The 19,307-nt window shown below is 34.1% G+C and overlaps 1 protein-coding gene across 4 annotated transcripts; it reads right to left on the reverse strand.

The window, feature by feature from the left end:
- Positions 1–7,971: 7,971 nt before the first annotated feature.
- LOC118036716 (MADS-box protein JOINTLESS) lies at positions 7,972–19,035 on the reverse strand. Of its 4 annotated transcripts, none has more exons than XM_035042514.2 (9): positions 18,886–19,035; positions 18,403–18,593; positions 9,639–9,717; positions 9,415–9,476; positions 9,228–9,327; positions 9,102–9,143; positions 8,817–8,858; positions 8,572–8,729; positions 7,972–8,286 (listed from the first exon to the last, which is right to left on the reverse strand). In XM_035042514.2, exons 2-9 carry the CDS (start codon positions 18,582–18,584, stop codon positions 8,268–8,270), a joined length of 684 nt encoding a protein of 227 aa, XP_034898405.1. In that variant the 5' UTR covers positions 18,585–18,593; positions 18,886–19,035; the 3' UTR covers positions 7,972–8,267. The 4 variants fall into 4 exon arrangements, with proteins under 4 accessions (XP_034898405.1, XP_073265272.1, XP_073265271.1 ...); XM_073409171.1 differs by having other exon boundaries at positions 18,403–18,740; positions 18,886–19,002; XM_073409170.1 differs by having other exon boundaries at positions 18,403–19,021.
- Between the last annotated feature and the right edge of the window lie 272 nt (positions 19,036–19,307).

Raw genomic sequence — 19,307 nt, forward strand, 5'->3', positions numbered from 1 at the left:
CTTTTTCTTCCAACAAAACCTTTCTTCTCTAAAGGCTCTGATATGCGCCCAGCTTTAATCCCTTGCTCTATTCTTTCTGCCACGCGTACAGCATCATAGAAATGCTGAGATGAGCTCCCCATTAAATGCTCGTAGTAAGGTGCCTTAAAGGTATTAGCGAACAAAGTCACCATCTCTGTCTCTATCAATGGGGGTTGCACATGTGTTGCCTCATCCCTCCATCTTTGTGCGTAAACCCTTACTGACTCTTGGCTTCTCTTTTCCATTGACATAAGGCTCGTTCGGTCTGGAGCAATTTCCAAGTTGAACTTGTACTGCTTAAGGAAAGCCTCCACTAAATCCTTCCATTTCTTGATTTTGGCATTATCCAACCTCATGTACCAGCTTAATGCAGACCCTGCTAGACTGTCTTGGAAAAAATAGATCAACAACTTATCATCATGGATCACCTCAGCCATCTTGTTGCAATAGGATCGAAGGTGAGTGTTTGGGCATTCTAATCCAGTGTACTTTATAAACTCCGGTATCCTAAAATCTTTTGGCACCATGATGTTTGGTACTAAGCATACTTTGGAAGCTCGCATGGGATCGAACCAATCATTTCCCTCAACTGCTCTTAACCTTTCTTCCAAAGCGGATATCTTGTCGTCGTTCATAAAACCAGTGGACCTATTATTGGGAGGGTCATCCGCTGTTAAATCTACAGTGGCATGAGTTTGAGGGGGCTGGGTAGGAATGACAGGTGTAAAGTGTTGTTCTGTTATTGAATCTGCCCCCAAGTTCTGAGATACCCCAAGGACATGAGCTGTGGATGCTCCTATCGGTGGTTGGGTGGACGTTCCCTCCCCGTTCTTGGCTCTTAGAAGTTGCTCAAGCAAATTGGTCATCCGGGAAACTTCATTTTTCACGGATTCCAGCTCACTTTGGTAGCGGGATTCTAGGGCGACCCTCTCTTCGTTCTCCATTCTTGATCTCAGCCTGGTGTGGTGGACCTTGGATGGGGCACCTATGTTTCACGATCTGGAGCGGTGCATGAAAAATATGTAAATGAATGTATGATAAAGAATGATGCATGATGCATATGTAATGTTATCTCTCTTTTTTTTTCTTCTTTTTTTTTTTTAAATAAAAAAACGATCGATGGCTAAAATTTCGCTTGCATAATGGGTATGGTCTCCTTTTGTCACATTCCTCATCAGGGGTTGTTTTGCTCAAGTTGTTGCTTCGGTAAACTTAACTCAAATAAGAGATATTTTACAAAAGACGGGTCATAGCCCTTTTCATTAATAATATTAGTTAATACATCTCTTGAAAAGAGGTTACAAAAGCAAAGAAGAAAAATACATCAATCTTCCTCTTCATCCCTATTTCTAGCCACTGGTAGGAAAGCAAGGCCTCGATTCTCAATTTTTTCTAAGAATGCATCAGTCTCAGCCAAGCTTTTTCGATAACGAAGGATGTCCCTCCCCACCCGTCGAGCATTGGTTCTAATAATCCGTGCATGAATGGCAGCTTCATCCATTTGCTCGTCTGCTTTGGCCATCTTCTCCATAAGCAACATGTTGTTCCGATTCAGGGTATTGTTGTTGGTGTCGATCTGTTCCTTATGCTTTTCTGACGCTTCCCACTTTTCGGTCAACTGCTTTACCCTTTCCCGCTCTTTGTCAAGTTTTGCTTTCAACATCCTAATTTCATTTTTCTTAGTTGCCAACTCTGTCTTAACAACCTCCTCTTCCTTCCCCTTTCTTTTGGAATACTGCAATTCGGCTAGCTGACTTTCTATCATCACATATTTCTTGTTTAACTCATCATACTTCTCGATTCGGTCCAGCAACTCTGCTTGAACATGCAAGAATTTGTCTTGATTGTATTCCACACTCTCTTGATAGTCATTGAAGTCAGCCTTTAATGCTTCCAATTCAGAACTGCTCTGCATCCAATCCAAAATCAATACTCCCTTCTCTTTCTCAAACTCTTCCATTACAGCCTTTCCTTTGCCCAGTTGCAGCTCCAACATCATTATCTTCGCATCTCTAGATTCAAGCTGCTCGTTTAGAAATACTCTACTTTTGTCTCCATCCATCATCATCATTTCTAATGCTGCTTTGTCTCTCTTGCTTTTTCCCAATTCTATTTGGAGCCTTTCTAATTGCCCCATAAGGTCCTCCTCATTACTGACTTTCTTCCTTTTCAGTGACCCTTCTAAAATTTATGAAGGCCCGTCTTCAGAACATGGCATACTAGGAGCAGCAGTCAGGGTCGAATTCCTCCACTCTTCATATCCTTCACTTGAGCTGGGGTCTCTTAACCTTTCAGACTCCTTTTGAATTAAAGTCAAGTGGCTCCAATCTTGTTTAATAGTTGCAAGAACTTCTAGCGCGTATTGATCCTTGAAAAACCCGGAAAATTCAGCGAGTCCCACAGTCTTTGGGATGTGTTGAATGCCGCCTAGCTGTCTTATCACCATGGCCGGAGCATAGCTGACATAACTGGTGATCCCAACTAAAGGTACCCAGCATTTTTGTCCACAGCAAACTAGGACATCGATTGATTTGACCCAAGGGGCTTTCCAACTAAAGTGGCTACTAGGTAACTCTTGCAGCTTTTTCATCCAACCTTGATCACCCAAGCTTCCCCATTCTTCTTCTTCTACTATCTTCAAAGGTTTTTGGTTAAACCACCAAAAATTATTAAAGATCGGCCTTTTGGTTTCAATATAGCTTACCATCCAGATATATAATAACTGAGTACAACATCTCATTGCGCCTTTCCCAGTCTTTCTAAAATGGTTGAGGGTCAGGAACGTCTCAGCTAAGATGGCAGTTACAGGGTTGACATGAGTATTTTCATATTCCACAAATGCAGCAGCAGCTTCTAGACTTATAACTCCTGTTAAGCTTGGAAATAACACGAGACCATATATCCCTAGAGCAATTAACCTGTCTCTTTCAAGCATCGATCCATATTGCGATTTTTTTCTTTCTAGTTCAACCTCCAGAAATTTCCACTTTAAACCGCTGGCATTCTTCTCTAAAAATCTGCTCAAATACAGAATTTTCAGTAATTTTGACAATTCAGGGATTATCTTGTCATTTCTCAAAGGGAAGTAAACCCTGTGCAAGTGTTTGGGAAACTCCATCAACATTCCATACTCCTCTACAGTGGGACACAAATCCACATTTCCAAAGGAAAAACATCTGTAATCAGGATCCCAAAAGTTAATCAAGGCTTTGATTGCTGGGTTCAATACTTCTATCTTTGTAATTTCTAGAAGTCGCCCATACTTCTCGGAAAATGCTGCCTCATCAATGTTCTGACTATGAACCAAGATTCTCTTCATCTCATTTATCATGCCATTCAGGTCTTTGACTACTGGAAGATTCCTTGCATTACATCTAGAGACACCTCCCTCTGATAGTTGTGACAATTCAGAAATCTGCCCATATTCCACAGTAGTAAATTTGGTAATGTTGGCCATCTTATCGTTTTAAAAGACCTGAAAACCAATATGTTTTATGATTAGGTTTATGTATTATGCAAAACATGTACTGTGGAGCATACACCCTAAAGACCAGTTCTAATTCTTTTATGCTTGACAAGGGTAGGTTGGCTATTCAATCTCTAAAAGGGTCTCTTGTTGTCCCAGTGATCGTCCTCGTAAAGGCAATATGGGGGCTCAGCAGGTAATGGGATGACACATGTACCAACCATTACCAGTCTAAGCACTCAGCGAAGAGTTGGGGTTTACACAAACTTAAACCTTGACTAAAAGTCATAAGGTAAGTTGTTAGTCCCCTACTTAACCTAAAGTTTGCAATACAAACTCTCCAAAAAAGAATGATGCATGAAACAGGTCAATACAATATATGAATAAAATATGTACAAAAATTAAAGCGTGTAAATAAAAATAATCATCTTAACGACAAACACAAACAAAACAAAAAATCAGACAAAAAAATGCTTAGTCCACAAGCCTCCCCAGTGGAGTCGCCATGCTGTCGCACGTGTACGACGCTGCGGCGATCACCCACCACCAACCCTTCATGATGGTGTTGATGTTTATCTATCTATTGTGGAAAATAAGGTGAGACAAGGAATTCTTTGTCTCTAAGCAGTAAAAAAAAATGACCGGGAGTCGCCACCTAGTATTCTGGTTACTAGGAACCCTTACTGGTCTTTAGAGATCAGGTACGGAGACTGGTTGCGTAAAGGGAAGGTGTTAGCACCCCAACTACGCCCTACCTAAGGTAGACTGCATTGTTTTGTCTAATAAAATCTAAGTCATGTTGTGGTTTCTTATTGTTCAGAATATGCATTACGTGTAATGTCATACCCCGGATACTCAGAGATAAACAAAATAAAATTTTTGTTTGTTTTTGAAATTTTGGCCAATGTTCTCTTTACTTTAATAAACTGGTTATTAAAGCCAAAATGCATGCTAAATATTGATTTTTGATGTATATAAAAACACAATATGATTTTTTAGCTTGGAGACACTTGGCCGTATGCACAAAAACAAAATTTTTTGTATTTTGTATTTTTGAAAGTTTTGACGAAAACCGGGTATTTTAACATCGGATTTTTGTATTTTTAGCAACAAAAATGTTGCTTGATATTAATAAAAAATACACGGGAAACTTGTAAAATTACAAACAACTATATTTTTTGAAAAAAATCTCTCTCTTTTTTTTTTAATTAAAAAAAATAAATAATAAAAAAATAAAAATAATTGGGCCGGATCTGGCCCAACCATCCTGGGCTGGGCCTGACCCGGCCCAAATATTGTGGGCTGGACTCAGCCCAGCCGCGTGGGCTGGGCTGATGTTCCAGCCCACCAGCCGAAAGGCTGGTTACTGTGTTCAGCAACACAGTAACCAGCAAATAATAAGGTAGTTACTGTGCCCAGCACAGTAACTACCGAATTATTTTCATTTTTTGCTGCAGAACGTGATTCACGTTCTGCATGCAAAAAATGAAAACAACAGGGAATATATAAACGAAAGGCAGCGAGGGAAGACGATTACCTGGAGCGGTGGCGACGCTGGCGGCAGAGGTGGTGGAATAGTCGGCTACTGTCTCCTCTGTTTCTCTTCTCAGTTACTTTCCTCTCAGTTTTTTCCGTTGTTCCCTCTCTCTGTTCTGCTCCTCTTCTTCTTCTCTGGTTCTGCGGTGGCGATGGCAGTGTCGATGATGCAGGATGGCGGTGGCAGCTGCTGTTGCACTTCTTCTCCGGTATTTCTTCCTCTGTCACTTTCTGTTCTCCTTCTTCAGTTTCTCATTTTCTCTCCTCTGTCGTCCCCAAAACTCCTTCCCAGCTTGCTCACTTTTTCCCTTTTCTTTCTCTCTTTCGGTTTCTTTCAAAAACTTCTCAGTTCTCTCTCTCGGTGTTTTCAAAAATCAATCACAGCTTCTCTCCCTTTTCCTTCCTTTTTCTCTTTCGGTTTCTCCAACAAACGTTCACAGCTTTCCCCTCTTCCTCTTTTCTTCCCCCATTTGCACTCCCTCCTCTGGTATTTATAGGCAGAGGAGGGAAGGGCCACCTTACCCCTGCCATGGTGCAGGGTAAGGTGAGCCGGAGATCACTCGCAGCTTTCGGCGCCTGACTTTTCATCATGGTGGCGTGTGGTAGGGTCTGTGTAGGCATGGGTCGTGGCCGGCTTTTCTGGTTTTAGGAGAGAGGGAGAGGACCGAAAGGCAGGGGAGCATTTCTTCTTCTTCCCCTGTTCCCTGCGTGTGCAGGGGAAGAAGAAGAACTTATGGTGCCGTTCAAAACGGCACCGTAAGCCTCTTTTTTTTTTTTTTTTAACATTACATGAAACGGCGCCGTTTTGCCCAAAACGCGCCATTTCATTTAAAAGGAAAATGGCGCCAAAATGCATCAATTTCAGTTCAGCCCTTCAATTTGCGCGTCTTTTTCATTGTAGTCCTTGGTTTTGGATTTCTGCGATTAAGTCCTTAATTGGCCACCAGACTTCAATATGTATGCAATTAAGCCCCTGATTTGACCCAATCAACTTTAAAAATATATAATTTGACCCCAGAACTTCAATTTCTTCCAATTAAAACCCAAATTGACTTAAAAATCAAATTTTCTTGCAATCAAACCCTCCAATAATTCAATTAAACCTTCAATAAAATTTAATTGAGTCCATAAACATCTGATTTTGTACTTTTTTTCCTCAAATAAAATTTCCTTAATCAATAGGGCTCTTACTAGTCAATGATATACTGCCAAATTTTGACATTTATATCTTTGAACCTCAACCATTTTTATTTTTTTTTTAATTTTTATTTTTCTCTTTTCTTATGCGGGGACCCAAAAATAGGTTACGACAAAATCAATAAGACTGTGAGATCTAATTTATTTTTATTGTTCAATTTACACTTTGAGTAATGGATGTTCTTTCGTATATATTTTCTTGATTGTCTTATTTAATTACTAGGAGGCCTACTATTGTGTGTATTATTCATTACAATCTATTTCTAGATTAGATATCAAATCCATAGTTACTTGGTCCCTTTAAGTTAAGAAGTAACTAAGGTTAAATGATTTGCTACATCAGAAATTATTAAATCTTAAAAAGAATATTCAACTAAATTAAATGCAACCGCTTATGCTTGTATTGTTTATTTTTATTTAACTCTCTAATTCTTAAAGCTACTACTATATTAAACTTTCAACGCTTGTCTTGGGTTATTTAGTAGTTAGAATTAATTAGATCACTTGTTTCTAATTAGTTGCAATTAAAAAGAGATAGGAAAGCGATCCCAATAGTGAAAATTCAAAGTGACTTTATATATACTTGCATTAATGATCAATTATAAAATTTCAGTAGTGAATTTTGACTCAGACCAAGGTTTGTTCTTCTCGTTAATTTCGACCATTTAATTAAAATTATTACCTAGTTGTTTTTCCTATAATTGTTTTCAATATACTCAAACCCCTTCCCATCCTTATTCATGTAGCATGCCGCGTGCCTGTTGAAGAATGAGCCGGCGACTCATAGGCAGTGGCTTGGTTAAGGGAACCCACCGGAGCCGTAGCAAAAACGAGTCTTCATAGGGCAATTGTCACTGCTTATGGACCCGAACCTAGATGATCTATCCATGACCAGGATGAAGCTTGGGTGAAACTAAGTGGAGGTTCGAACCGACTGATGTTGAAGAATCAGCAGATGAGTTGTGGTTAGGGATGAAATGCCACTCAAACCCAGAGCTAGCTGGTTCTCCCCAAAATGCATTGAGGAGTTTATCTAGATATTCTTCGTGGAAAAATCCTTACTCACACTGCTATATGCATTTTTAGGAGTTTATATTTTATATTTAGTTATTTGCAACACCACACTAGAGGAGATGATGACATTCCTATCTAGTCATTATCCTCCCCTTCACTCCACAATATTTTTCTTCCCGTGCTCCTCTGCCTCCATCTTCTTTTTAATATACTGACATTTAAAATTGATTTTTACAATTACATTAATAATATAAAATATGTTATTCTAAAAAAATATATTTATTAGTGTTTAAAAAATTATTAAAACACTGACAAAATCATCAACAATCATAAAAATTCTATCAAAAATTCTTTTAGTGATTTCATTGATACAATAGGTATCTATAAACACATTTTTCTTGAAGAATTATATAAAGATTTGTAAACTATTTTGATATAAACTAATAGATTCAACAATAGAACATGTTTGTCAATTATTTATTAGTCAATCCCTTGGTTCTACACGATATATTAAGGAAAATTAGTCTATCAATCAATAATATTTATCAATGGATAGACCAACAAAAAATAATTGATGTCTCCTTTTATCACTAACATAAAATGATTGGCTCCTACTTTTATCATTAGAACAAATATTTTATTAGCCTATCCATCGACATTTAAATCATTGACTAAATGACCGGCCGATTTGAAATCCTCAACAAGACACTCATCAACTCCATTGATAAATTTGTTGGTGATTTTTATACTGACACACCGACGAAATATTCGGTGATTTAAATTAAAGTCCCCAATACATGTTTTGGGTTTTAGATTTAATACACACCACCTATATTGCATTTAAATGACATAGTGGTTCATTGGGTGAAGAAAGCGAATCCAGAATTTTTGCCAGTACGCGTCATTCTTACATTAACTCAAAACATAAATAAATACCTTTGAGAATATATCTCAAAGGTCAAGTCGATCTTCAAGCGATCGCAGCTTTGTCCCTCGCAAGATTCTACTGGATCAGTTCATTTGCCTCCAGCTTTCAGCTTAAGATGGCCAACCTGTAAACAGTTTGAAGTTGATGCATGCAATTGAGCAATTATTCAATCTAAGAACACAAAACGCCAGTTAGTTGCCTCGATATTGAAATTATGGTATATTCAAAATGATAACTTTTCACCGAAGGAAGCTTTATAGCAAGCTTATACGAGGGGTGTGATTTAAATAATTCATTTTGTGGTCATGGATCCTTTAAGGCTAAAAGGAGAAAAGGAACCTGAGGAGTGAAACGAAGAAGAAAAATTGCACGTAAATTTAGTCGATATAATACGGGTAATTAAGTTCACCCTAATTTGAGAGAGGTGTCGGAGCTATCATCCTCTACAGGAGGGCCACTGCTGCTGCAGCAAACATTGCTAGTAGACTCCGATGACATCCTTTCTTCCTGAACTGCTGTGTCTAAATCAACAAGGGCAGGTCTCTTTCCCTTACAAATGGTTGTCATCTGCATACAACTTCAAACAAAGTTATTCTTTCAATATTTAAATCTTCACAAGTAAAATTATAAGCAACTTAGGATACAAATTCTTACTCTCTGTTTCAAATGCTTATTCTCTTCCAAAAGCTGAGCTCCCTGCATTATTGGAGTAAACCAAGTAATCAAAGAATGGATGAGACACTTTGCTTATCTAAATGATTCAGAGTATATAAACAAGACTAATGGCTCGTAGCAACTACACAGAAGAACGAGTTCTTGTCTTTTTTTCTTTCTTTTCTATTTTTTTAATCAAAGAATGACTTCTATCTATGTAGGACATCTCTTGATGAAGTCTTGACCAGCAAGTCTCGTATACCATGAAATCAGTAACATTCTAACCTTCCTTTCAAGTGTAGATATCTCATTCATAATTCGTTCTCCCTGAAAGAAAAAAAAAAAAAAAAACTCGTTGTTGCAAAACAAGAATCTATACGTGGTTATGTATGGTCGTAAATGGGAACCAACCTTGGTTTCAAGCACACAACTAAGTCCTACTTCAAGCACTTTTTCCAATTGCTGCAATTCCTCTATATTTAGTCCTTGAAGCTCTTCTCCTCTCATTCGCCTGCCATGCATTGAAGGAATACATCCAATTAGAACTAAATAGTAATAGATCAGTTACCACCTTGTGAAGTTCCTTACTGAATGTTACCTTAGTTGATGGCTCTTTTCAGAAATCTCCTTTCTCAATCGCATATGATTGCTGTTTTCTAGCTGTAAATAAAATCAAGAATGAAATTGCAGGTTAAGGACCAGGTATAACCTGCAGAGCTTCAAAAACACCCGGACAATGCCCTTAAAATGAACAAACAGAAACACATATTTCCCATAATATTGAGGTGTTAGTCATTATGCAAAACTAATAGAAGGAATTACCTGCAACTCAAGAGATGGTTGGTTTAGTTTGTCGAGGTTATTGGAGTGCAAATTATACCTCGCAAGAACATCCTTCATACTACGCATAAGTGAAACAGTTAGTACGTCATATGAAAAGCTGGTGACATTCAGAAAATGAGCAATACAGATCATCGCCACACAAGCTGCTCATAGAGACATAGCAAGGCGATGAGGGCTTCATGAAAAGTCCAAAAGATTAATTTAACTGGAATTGAAATATCCCATCAATTCTGCTAATACAACACGTAACAGACCTTGCATACTTCCTCTATTGCAACAGAATCTCAAAACATTCACAAATATGTATGATATCAGCAAACAATGGCCAAATAAGCAGCAGACTTGTCCGTGGGAGTCTTAACCCTAGAACACTAGGCTCGTTTCAAGTCCCTATAAAATATCTTATTTTTTCTATGGTAAAAATTATGTTGGATAATATACAGCTTGTGGTAACAAATAAAAACATATACAACTGGAAAATTTTCTGGTTGACATTTGTCAAATAATTTTAAAAAAAATGATCACTATTCTAGGAAATAATTACAAGATCACGGGTTAAAAATTAGTTTTTCGAGCTATATTTTTTTTTTGGGACAAACTTAATATATGTGATTGTGAAAAAATAATTGAATTAGATAATGAGTTTGGATTTTGTATCAAAGTTTAAGCCATAGTCAATTATCAATTTTAAATATTATCATTTAATGTGATTGTCCGAGAGTAATTTATAAAATTACTGTGAAGTCTTTAAGTTTTTTATTTTAGATATTTATTTGATGTAATATTAAATTTTTAGTGTCTGTTTTAGAGTGTAGTGAAAATTGTGTTTTAAAGTGTTTTTTTACTTGTAAATGCATCAAAATAATATATATTTTTTATTTTTTAAAATTTATTTTTGACATCAGCACATCAAAACAATCAAAAAAACAAAATAAAATTAATTTGAAGCAAAACAATGACAATAATAGCATTAATGATTAATGGTGAGTGGATATAAACCAATTACAAATTTAAAAAATTCACTTAAAAAATATATAAAAAAATAATATAAAAGCATTATAGAAGAAGGATTTTTGGTGATATTAGGTCTCTACTACATTTCAAATGGGGCTGATAAAACAATATAATTAATTATACAAATTTCTTTACATTGGATTTATTCATAGTGTCAACGTATGCAGTTATGTGCATTGTGTTTATTTTTTATTTTTACTATAAACTAGTGATGCAGGAGATTTTCTTTCTTTGTTTATTTTTTCTTATTAAGTTCAATAATATTATTTTACTTTTATTTATTAGGCCTAAGACAAGTATAAATAAAATTATTTAACTTGTATTTTAAAAAGCTTGAATGAATAATAAATAAATATTTTGAGTATTTCCTCATAGTTATAGTATTCTTGGTCTTTGAGAATTATGACTTATAATAATCCCCATTATCTTTTGTTTTTTAATGTGATATGATATCAAAATTCAATGATTCCTAATAATTTTTGTTATGTATAGTTGAAAAAGCATAATGGAGATCATTAAGAAGGACATATTCATTGTGAAGGAGTATAGTTTTCTATTGAGGATATTCTACCTCAAGAAAGTTATTTTCAAGAACTAATGATAATTAAGGATTTATAAAGGTAGGTTGTGGATTTGAGTAGTTGTTTAGCGGATCAGGATCTCAAGATTTTTAAGTTTGATGGCCATAACTCCACATCTAGATTTAAGAACCCACATCACAAGCATAATCGGGTTCAAGATGATCACCATGAAGACCAGGGTTTTCAAGAGACTCCCTGAGTTTGCGAGTATCCTGTAAGCTAAGGGATTTATCAATTGATTTTATGAGAAAGAACGAAACTTTAAGTGCACGGAGGTTTTGAGAAGAAGGTGAAGTTGATCACCACCAAATTGAGAGGTTATCCCTCTTTGTGGTGGAAGCAATTAAAGAAACCTTGTACGAGACAGGACTAGCCCAGGATTTCTGAAAGGGAGAAGATGAAGAAGATGTAAGACCGCTTTATACCTTTGAAGTACACTTAAACCTTGAATTCTTCAAAGAGACTATTTCAACAATTCAAGCGCAGTAAAGCAACCAGTATGCATTCATCATGGTGGTGTTTTGGAGATCAACAACAATTTACAAGTTTCTATACCTACTAGAGACCCTTTATCATCAAACCCAAACATGACAAAAGGAAGCAACAAGCTGAAAACTGCAATAGAAACGAACTGGATATCAAGGTAGAAAAGAGTGTGAACTTTAGTGATCCTATTTATAAAAAGATTAATGTGAATTGGTATTCTCCATCAATTTATAATGTTTATTTTGATGATAATTATAGCATAAACAATGAAAATAATAGCATTACTGATATTATCAATGTGATCACATCCGCAGCATGGTAGGCCCACCACGAGGTATTTTCCTGCATGGCTTCCAGTGGATTTTGTCCTTTAAAAGACGTCTTGCAATGAGAAATGTGTTCTCAGTGCCATATAAGTAATCAAGGCCCTCATCTCCTAACCGATGTGGGATAATGGCCTCATCACAATGGTTTCTCATTAACAAGCTAAAGATTAAATGCTAAGAGAACATGGAAGGTGTTCAACAAGAAAAAATTAATTTAAAAGAAGTTGATCATTTTGATTACAAATTTACTATTTTCACAAAGATAAATTTATTAAAGGATTATATGATAACAACATATGTTGATGAAACAAGTTTGAAGTTTGCAATTTATTACTCTAAAAGCCAAATAAAGAGAAATAATTTATCAATTGGTTTTTTATATAAAATTTAATATGAAAGGACCTACGCTAATACATAAAATTATAATACACTTGAAGTGAAGAATGAAAAGGAGATGAAGAGTTTTGATTAGATATCCACGAGATTAAAGTAAAAACAATTTGAACTAGAAAACAAATTCTTTCTAACTTAAGGAGATTGGTGTATAAGCTATTTCTTATTTATTTTTTCTTATTCAATTTAGGAAATTTATTTTCCTAAATTATTTTTTTATTTAGTTTAAAAATTATTCATATTTTGGATTGTATTTTTCTTATTCAGTTTGTTTAAGACTAATATAAATAGAATTATCTAGCTTATATTTTAATAGAGACTTGGAAGAGAATATTTTGAATGTTTTCTTATAATTATATATTTTTTTATTTTTAAGAATTTTAATTTATAATAAATTTCTTTATCCTTGATTTCCAATTACATCAGAGAAGAATTAAGATGGTTATGTGGCATTAATAGTTTTACTTTCAAATGCTTATAAAGTAAACTGGTAAGGATTCAAATGCATTGTTTACGTGCATATTCATTTCCATGTCAAATACAAATGATCTACAAAAGAACTGGGGGAGTTGTGGACGCGATGGATGTGGACGTAACAAGACTTGCACCCCGTTGAGTACACATGCTTAAGAAGGTAAATGAGGAAGCAGATAGGGGATTCAAGAAAACATCACAAAAACCCAAAGCTATTTAGCACGTAAGCTATGAAAATCATTTAATAGGACGCTTTTTTACCTTTATTAACCTGTTTATAAGTGAAATTGAAGGAAGCTACAGGGAACTTCCTTCATATTATGTATCTTTCTTGTTTATTCAGATACACAAGCCTGTTCAATGATTCACAACGAAACATTGAAAAACCTGGTTTGTTTTATATTGTTCCGAATAAACTGTCGTTTCTTATCAAAAGCAAAGAACAAGGAAACGTTAACCAGCCTAAGTTATTACTCTGTTCAATGTTTCACCATTGTAACATAAATTGCAGCACCTAAATAAAGAAGTTTCTAAAAATAATAATTATTACTATTAAACGAAAAAAAAAATTATAGGACAACACATATCATCTCGTTATTAGGTCCCAAGATGGAGAGAAGAGATTTGATATAAAAAACAAGCAAAGGTTCTCTAAACATTTAATTTGGGTTCGAATTGTTCTTAGAATTTAAATGGATTGAACTTGGAGATATAGAAACCTTCAACCCCTTCCTTTCCAGTAGGTAAAAGGATTAGTTCTATAAACTTCGCCCTTTACCCTCGTCGTTTCCCTCAAAACTTCTATAAAATTTCACTTGACAGCCCTCATGTGCATGCTAGGGTGTCACTAATAGTTTAGAAGGCCAGCCTAATTGAAACGTGACTAGACTAACTCATTGGAAATATGAAGGTGGTCTCCAATGCTATAGCTTTTCACGAAAGCAACAATTGTGTTTTCTCAATCCATTACCAATCAGGGTCTTACATTAATGTCTTGCATTGGAGAACATTCACTAGCTATTGTAAGGTTGAGTGCAGAGAGTGAAGAGTTTCTCCAAATTTCACACACTGCCATTTCTTCCCATCTTAGCCCATAAAAGTAGATCGATTTAGCCGAACCCATAAAATTTTATAATTCCATATGCATTTACTTTTGATGCTAAGTTTTACAAGGATATATTTGATATGAGAATAAAGGAGTTGAAAATTTACCCTTGCAATTTTTCATTCCCTTTATCCATGTTAGCACACTTTTGAAAGAACATGAAGGTTATAAATAAAAAGCCACAACCTAATCTTTCTAGTGTTATTCCTATTCCAGAGGTGTTTTTGGCTTACTTAGAAACACTAAATTTCAAAAAAAAAATAAAATTGAATATAGAGTTTTCATTATCCGGGAAAGTTTTCCTTTATAAAAAAACAAAAAAACTCTTGATGTGTTTAGTTTATTTTTTAAAAACAGTGTTGTAGTTTCCAATTTTTTTTATTTATTCCAAAACAAATTATGTATGAAAAAATAAGAAAACATGCTTTCTGATTAAAAGGTTTTAAAATAGAGAACAAGGGTTTTGTATGGCTTATATTTAAATTGATAAAAGTTTGTATATAAAAAAATAGGGTCATAAAAACAAGGCTCTTTGTTTTTAACAGTGAAGAACTTGAAAAAACAATTTTTTGATGCTTTTCAATTTTCTAAAGAATTAGAAGAAGAAATAAAACATGTTTCTAAAAAAAATTCATTTTCCAATGCCTTTTCTATAATTCTCCATTTAAAAAAAAAACCTAAAACAATTTCCACAGGTAAAGATAAATATTTCTAAAAGCCAACTTTTTCTCCAAAGAAATTACTTTTTCAATATTAAAAAAAAAAAAAGAATTCTAACAGCGCTTTTATTTTTCATGTTTTGATTAATTCTCAGTTGCAACACTTCTAGAAATCCTAGATTTGTAGGAATGTTGAATTCCAATAACAATGTTTTCATGAAATGAGTTAGTAGTCATAATCATTTAGAAAGAGTGGTTAACTAAACCCTAGAATAATTTGTTTAAGAAGATTGAGATATTTAGTTTGCTAGTCATGTTTGCACATGCTTCTTACATGATTCATGTCACTTTCCTTTACCAAGATGAATTGAGTTCTAATACATGATAAAATATTTAGCAATATATATATTACGTATCAATAAATATTTATATATTTTTTTAATTCACATTAAAATAATGATCATTTAAGTATCCGTGTATGGTAATGCAACTTAAGTATTTCTAATCTAATTCTTAAAAATATTTTATTGTTTATAAACAAAAAAGAAAAAAAATGGACTATGGCACTTCCAATCCCAATGTGGAATTCTTATGGTTTTGTAACAATTTTTTTATTTTTTTAATCACATACGAAATACTTAGATATTATTTTGATATTTTTTAAATTTGCTTTTAAAATTAAGATGGATTTTTACTTAGAAAACAATGCTTGCAATTGAAAATCATGCTTTCATTGAAACAATCTAGAAATGTATTAATAAAAAAATAGAATCCAGATTGAATAAACACATTTTTTCTACTTGTTTGGAATTATGACAAAAAATTAACCTTATTGTTGCTGCCTTTTATTAAGCAAATGTGCTCCTAATAAAAAAACAATTATGATATTTTTAATAATATTATGATTTTTTATGATAATATTATCGATTATTTTATGAATAATTATTTTTCAACCCAATACGTGAAATCTTAATGATAATTTGCCCATTAATATTGAATGAGAATATAATATATATTTTTTCTTGATTTTTTCATTATAAATTTTTATATAATTTTCTCAAGTTTATTGTTCTTATTTTTTTATATATTCGTAGAGAGATGATTGATTATGATTTTTTTTTTTAAATAGAACTTGCTTTCTTGATCATAATGAGTTTCTGTTTTTAAAAAAGCACTTTTCATAAAAACAAATTTCATCAAAACTAAAAAAGAAAATACATGAATATGAAAATTTAGTTTTTTATTAAAAATGTGCTTTTTTACATTTATTTAAAATTAATATGGTTTCTCCAAACTTATTTTTATGTTGTTTTTTATTCAATTAACTATGTTGTGATACAAAAACAATTTTTTTTTATATAAAAAAATTATATGAATCAAAAAAGACAATTTAGATAAAAAAAAATACATTTCTCCTCAATAATTTTATTTTTTGTCTTTCTTGCAAATGTTTAATTTTATAATTGTTTAATTGATTAAAAAACAAGTTCTAGAAAGCGAGGTTATTAAACTTGCCCAACCCATAGCTTAGATTAATAAAAAAATTGTCATCGTATCAATATTTTTTTATAAAAAAGTTATATCAACTTTGTTTTTAATTTATTTTTTCTCAAAAAAATAAAATCAAGTTTTTACTAGATTGATCAAGCGGATTCACCTACTAAGTCAGCAAGTCAGGTTTTCACCGGATCGATTGATTCACGGGAACACCCGCTAATTAGGTCAATTAAGTCATGTTTGATCTGCACTCAAAAGGTTTGCATTAAAACTTGATTAGGTTCAGTGACCGGGTTAACGAGACACTGGAATGACTCACCAAGCTTGACTAAATTTAACAATACTGTTACAAAGATTATTGCAATAGCGCACAAGAATATGACTATTATTAGCTAATTTTGTTTCACTTTCTTGACACCGTTCCTTGGATTTTATTAACTGAAGTATCCAAAATTCCCAGTACTTATGCTCAAATATTTCTATTTCTTTCCAACATAGTCCTTAGTCAAGAACGGAATGAGGTATTAGGTCAAAGATGTCATAGCATCCCAAACTTTGAGAAAGTTTATAATTTAATTAATCCTAAAATTTGGACGATCTTTTTAATTACACCCTTAAAATTAAGATTTACTTATTAGAAAAAATGTATTTTGCAAACCTAAAATTATGTATTATATGTAAAGCCATTCGTTCGTTATTTATTTTTAAGCTTATGCTAAGGTTTTTCATGTTGAGACCTCGCACTTGAAAAATTCTAATCTCGCTAGTGCCTTCAATGAATAAGTTAAACCACAAAGTTTGTGAACATGATCATTTACGTCACAATCAAAATACAATTCCTCTCCAAAGGAATACTATTGGAGTACGTGGACTTCCAACTCCAACCTAAAAGTCTCAAAAGGAATTTAGGCACACCAGGAAGGCCTGCCCTCCCTGTGTCATCTAAGATTCGAAGGCCCTCTCCACGACCGTAGAAAACTTTTCAAAAAAGAAGAAAAAAATTGCTCTTTTTAACCAACTACTGGATCAAAACTGGCGTTTGTATTTTGGTACAATCCACTGTATCATTGCTAGCCTTGATGTTTATCATAGTATTTTTGCTGAAGACATACGTACCTTGTAGACCATCATTTTATGGTAACAGCTCACCATCCATTATCTCAATTGGAACCAATCCCACCAAAAAATCTTCCTCCAAACTTCTTGAAGCCTAGCTATCTTTACCAGTTTAAACTTTTAACTTCCACAAAAACCGATGTAACTTTTAACTTCCATAAATCAATTAGCATCTCATATTTAATTACTTCAATGTTTTTCGAGATTTTTAATGACCTAATTCAAAGGGAACTACTGTTAAAAAGAAGGAGAGGATTGGTTTCAGTTGTCTATTTTAGTTCAAGAGGAAAACAATTAACTCCCATGTTGAGAACAGATCACTTTCAACAAATTAAAACCTCAAAATTTAATAAATTTTAGCTTATCATATGCTGTCGATATATTAAGGAAGCAAGATTAGAGACTTAGCGATATATAGTTCTGAACCCTTTTCAACATGTTGCACACCTCGGAAAAAAATAATAAGGCAGAACAATTAATTAATACAACGACACAGACAGCTGCATATAAACCCAGCTAGATTACATCAATGAAAATTAATAAATTCTACAAAACACAGAACCGCAACTTCGGAGAGAGGATTTCATGTTAAAGAAAAGAATATCCCAGAAATGAAGTGTTTCTTGACTATTATTTTTTTCTGAAAGAGAAATGAAGTAAAGAATTTGTGTTAAGACATGTAAAGTTGGATGTGCTTATATAGTCTTTGAAGGAGGTGAGGCTTACCTATTTATCAGAGATACAGGAAACTATACCGCAAGGGATCTTGATTCCTTCCTCACTATCTAATTACTGGATTTTTAAAAGTCCATAAAATTAAATAGACGGATATAAATTTATGTTTATATACGAGGTTTCAGAGCCACAGCAAAATTAACAAACATGCCTGTAAGATCATACAGTCCTAAAACAGGAGTAGAATCTAAAAAATCCTCTATGCCACTCTCTCTTACTCTCACACACAAACTCTAATGATTACACTCACACCAGCACATAAACACACAGTAAATAAGAGAGAGTCCACAAGGATAAGACATACATTAAATCAAATACAAGGGGATCTCCGTCTCTAAAGGTAAGAAAATGCAGTACCTGGAGCTGGAATACTCAAAGAGCTTGCCAGTAGCAGAAAAAATGATGACAGCAACCTCAACATCACAAAGAACAGAAAGCTCTTCAGCTTTCTTGAAAAGTCCTCGCCTCCTCTTTGAGAAGGTCACTTGTCTTGCAGCCACGTTGTCAATCTTCTTGATCTTGATCTTCTCTCTAGCCATTTTCCTCTCCTTTAAAAAGGAAAAAAAAAAACACACACACACACACACAACATTGACATTGTCCTTACAAACAAGAACGAACATATGAAATGACATGGAAACAAAGCTAAGAAAAGTGGGGTTTTGCTAATTTAATACGAGAGTTTAGCAGAAACCCTAGCGAGAAGACCCAGTTCAGATCCAAGCAAGGACGCCCAAAAAAAAACAGAAAAGAAAAGTGAAAGACGGACCAATCTTGGGTCATGAACATGCAAAAGAACTGAAGTAAGTGACATGGATTGATTGACTTTCACTTGTTTACCTTCTTAGGAGCTGGCTTGAGTTAGGTCTGATCAGAGGAATCAAAAAGCTTCCAATTTCAGAAAGTAAAACAAACACCAGAAAAAAAGAAAGAGAGAGAGAAAAAGGAATAATAGGGTGTTGTGTGTTCGAGAAAGGAAAGGTTATCTTCCCTTTTATAGCTAAACAAGAATATCTTATTATCTTCTGTTTGTGACATTTACTTTTTTAAATAAAATACTCCTCCTTACCGGTTTAAATAAATAATGCGATTGAGGTCTTGGCCAGTGTTTGAAGGGACTTATTTTTTTTCTCTGTATTCTGGATTCAAACTTTACTGTGCATGCCTGTCACCCGACGGTGCCTTACATGATCACTAGGTTTGCAGGATGTTCAGTGAGTCGTGGGATTAGTCGTGGTGCGCGCAAGTTGGCCCGAACACTC

This window comes from Populus alba, chromosome 5 (genome assembly GCF_005239225.2).
Source record: "Populus alba chromosome 5, ASM523922v2, whole genome shotgun sequence".
Classification (NCBI taxonomy): Eukaryota; Viridiplantae; Streptophyta; class Magnoliopsida; order Malpighiales; family Salicaceae; genus Populus; species Populus alba.